This window comes from Mastomys coucha, chromosome X, assembly GCF_008632895.1.
Source record: "Mastomys coucha isolate ucsf_1 chromosome X, UCSF_Mcou_1, whole genome shotgun sequence".
NCBI lineage: Eukaryota > Metazoa > Chordata > Mammalia > Rodentia > Muridae > Mastomys > Mastomys coucha.
Window position 1 is genome coordinate 160648031 of NC_045030.1, and position 3828 is coordinate 160651858.

The 3828-nt window shown below is 48.3% G+C and overlaps 1 protein-coding gene across 1 annotated transcript in view; it reads right to left on the bottom strand.

Moving 5' to 3' along the window:
* Window positions 1-2732, bottom strand: part of Prps2 (phosphoribosyl pyrophosphate synthetase 2) — a 36766-nt gene extending 34034 nt beyond the window's left edge. Inside the window, exon 1 of the mRNA XM_031385023.1 lies at window positions 2392-2732. Coding sequence (XP_031240883.1) covers window positions 2392-2513 — 122 coding nt within the window. The 5' untranslated portion in view covers window positions 2514-2732. The remainder of the gene's footprint in view (window positions 1-2391) is intronic.
* Between the last annotated feature and the right edge of the window lie 1096 nt (window positions 2733-3828).

A 3828-nucleotide genomic window follows, 5' to 3' on the forward strand; every position in this document is an offset into this window, starting at 1 on the left:
ATCTTAGGATTTCTAAGGATCAAATGTGGTGAAAAGATAAACCAAACTAAAGACAAGACTTCTTTCTATTTAAATAAATGTACGAACAATCCCACCTGGACAGCAGAGTGAATTTCCCCTATCAGCTGATAAAGGACTCTCTCAGTAGTGATCCTTACTCACCCAGCGGCAGATCTTGTAGATTAGCCATGTCTTGCAACACTGTGCTGCACTCAGATTACAAGGAAGAGTTGCTTCATTCACTTACACTATCAAAGCCCACTCCCTCCAGAACCCACTCCTTTATTTACATGACAACACCTTCTAAACAAAGAGGCTTATTCTATTTTTTCCCCCAGATCTGCTGAAACTTGGACAAAGACAAACACAATTTTGCAATGTTCAAACCTAGCTCCATCCTTCTCCAAAGTCCTAGAGCACCCTCCATATACTGAAGTCTACAAAGGGAGCTGGGGATGGAGCTCAGTGGTTGACTCTTCTTCCCTAGTATGCACAAGGACCTGGAATCCATTCTCTGTACTAGAAAAAAAAGGTGCAATGTGACCTTAAAAAAATAAATAAATAAATAAACGCCTTGGTCTCACATATAGCCAAACATGCTCTTGAATTCCTGCTTCTCTGGCTTCTTCTACCCAAGGGCTGAGATTATAATGTGTGCCAGCACATCCTGTTCTGATGCTGCACAGGGGATCAAATCCAAGGCTTCATGCAAACTCCTGCAAGCAACTCTACCCACTGAGCTATATTCCCCAACCCCAGAGTGGCATTTCTTATGGAAATGAAATTTTCACTATTCTTAATTCAGTTTCACAGTTCATTTCATTGCTGTTTTCTTGTGGCTGACTCCAGGGAGGTTTGGATTGTTTCTCTTTTCCCCCATTAATTAACTTATTTGTGTGTGGAGGCTTGGAGGAGTGGGGGGGACTGCGGTCAGGATGCAAAGTCAATAAGTAAACTAAAGTGGCAGTTCTTTAGCCGGAATGGAGTTTACCACCTAGAAAATGTCACACAGGATTCACATAGCCTCTAGAGAAATCATCTTCGTCATCAACAGTAACCTAACTCTTAGCTGGGTCTGGTGACACACACTTTAATTCTAATACTTGGGAGGTAGAGGCAAGGGTGTTCCTGTAAATTCCAAACCTCCCTGGGCTACTACCTGGATGAGTTCAATACCAACCTAAATTCATAGCAAAACTCTGTCCCAGAAAACAAAAAGCAAACCAAAATAAAACAAGAAAAAGGAAAAACAAATGCCCTTAATTTCACAACCAAATTCCTGATTGATTCAATCACCAAGATTTTTTGCTTTCTTCTGGAAATTTCAGTTTTCGCTTTGACATTTTTGTCTAGAATCCATTTGTAAGTTAACTTTTGTAAATATGGAGAATGGTCTGGTTTTTTTTTTTTCTGTAAAACTTGCTGAATGTAGAACGGTTATCTGTCACTGTGCACTGTATAGTTGGTTTTAACTGTGCTAAATAGAATTCGGAAAAGAAATTGGCTTTGGGCAAGCGGGACAACCGGACGGAGGAGGGCTTCCGCCTGCCTTGTGGCACTCAATACTCGTGACTACCTTTTGCTAATGTGAGAAATGGGTGGAATTTTTGACAAACTAGAGTCTTGTTGCTGTGCACAGTTAAGCTCCGCAAACACAAAGAAGCTATTAGTTCGCAATAATAGATGCAGCAGAGTTTAAAGGAAGGCCATAGCGCTCAACACGTGCGTCCCGCTTTCCCACGCTCTTTCGGACTCCCGCACAAACCCACCCTTCTGAATAAGGCAGCGTTTAGTCAGCCGGGTGCTCTAAAGAGTCACCTGAGCAGCAGGCAGTGCTCTGATCGCCAGCGGCTGGAAGTGGCATTCGAAAGTTCCCTGGGGTAAACCTAGTGCTCTAGACCTGTGCAGAGCTTTTTCAACTTCGCAGGAGTCTGGGTTTCAGCCTGGCAGAGACTTGGAAACTGGGGCGGGCGGATCCTCCGATGTCTCCCCGCCCCCACCATTCCTGGCACGGTAGTGATGCCCACAGACTGCGCCCACTCTCCCAGACGCTCTGTAACTGCCCAGATTTCGCCCTTCCGTACTGAAGACACCAGGCTAGGCGGCGCAAAAGAGGGGCCTGGGGTGCCCAAGAGTCGACAGGTCGCCGAAGTCCGGGTGCTGGAGGCCCAGCCACCAGAGGGACAACAGCCCGAGGACGCGCACAGAGACTCCAGGGTGACCGGGTTGGGGGTGGGGGGTTCCCTTGCTGAACTTCTTTCTGCCCAGGCGCAGCCGCCGTGGCTCTGCAGCCGCGCTGTTGCCGTCCCGCCCCGGAAGGGAGAGCACGACGCCCGCGGAGCTGGCCTGGGCATGCTTCGGCCCCTGCCTCAACCCCAGTGAGGCTCCCACCTGGTCTCCTGGTTGCTAAACTTCTTGGTGACCACCTTGCCCAGCTCCAGACCCAGGCGATCGGCCACGCGCTGCGACAGGTCCTGGTGAGAACTGCCGCTGAAGAGCACGATGTTGGGCATGGTGACGCACGGGGACTGAGGAGCGCGCTGGAGAAGGAGAAAGCGACCGCGACGCAGACTGCTGCTACTGTTACTGCTGCTGCTGCGGTGGCCGCGGCTGCTGGTGAAGCGGGAAAACGCGGCAGCAGGATCTAGGGGAGGGGAGGGCTGGGGGAGGAGCCAGAGGGAGGAGGAGCAGCTGAAGAGTCGTTGGAGGGTGTTGGGAAGCTGCTCTGCCCACGCAGGCTGGGCAGCAGCGTTTGAAGCACTGGGTGGTCCCGAAGCTCCTAGGTACAGTTGCTCCGTAAGGGAGCTCGACTTGCCTTTAACTGGGGAGGTCAACCAACCAGATAAAGTGGGCACCGAGAGCCATTGCGGGAAGGGGCCATGTGGTGCCTCACAGCCAAGAGCAGCCTTTCAACCCGGAAGCTCAGAACCCAGAGGTGATACCTGGGCTTCAAGTGCACCCTGTGTCTCCATAGGCCAGACCAACACAGCAATCTGAATTTGCACAAGAGAGTAAAGCGTGTTTGCTCTTGAAGTGATGGCATATACTATTTTTGAAGATGGACTAAGAAAAGGGTTTTCTCACCAACTAGAATTCTCTTTCTCTCTCTCATTTAATTTCGATGTACATTTTTAAAAATGACCTCAAATATTTTGTTTTCCTTTTTTTTCAACAAAAGCTGAAAATTTTGTTTTTTTTCTTATTATATAATTGCCTACATAATTTCTTGTCTTCTGCTTCTTGGTCCAGGAAGCCTGAAAATGTTACCGTCTAGTTCCTAAATGTGTGTTGCTCTGTAAGGGAGATATTGATGGGAGCCACCATTTGAACCCTAAACTCGGGTGCCAGAGGAAAGCCTGTTTTCAAGTGGTCAGTTGCCTCTAACCAATTGCTTCTGAATCCTCATTTTTATGTAGATAGGCTGGCTCTCAGGCTCTCTTCACAACTTCCTGTCCCTTGGATTCTCTGGAGCCAGACTCCCCCAGGAGTCCTCTGCTTTACCTGTCCCCAACCCCCACCTCAGCATTTCTGAAGATTCATCCTGAGCTGCTGGAGGAGTGGGGCGCTAGTGATCCTGATTTACATTTTTTAAAAGCTTCCAGAGACAGATTAACCTTGCCAGATAATTGGTTGGGCTGTACCAATGTCTGCCCAAAATTGCCTTGCCATCCACAAGCAAGACTACTTGCCACTGAATTGTAGCCCACTCTAAAGGCACTTCTTGTGTTCCTAGGTTTGGGAGAGTATCAAGATTGTACATCTCTTTGGGGGTTTTGCTTCTGGGTCCTTCCTTGAACTTTGCAAACTTTAATCACTGCACTCTGGAGT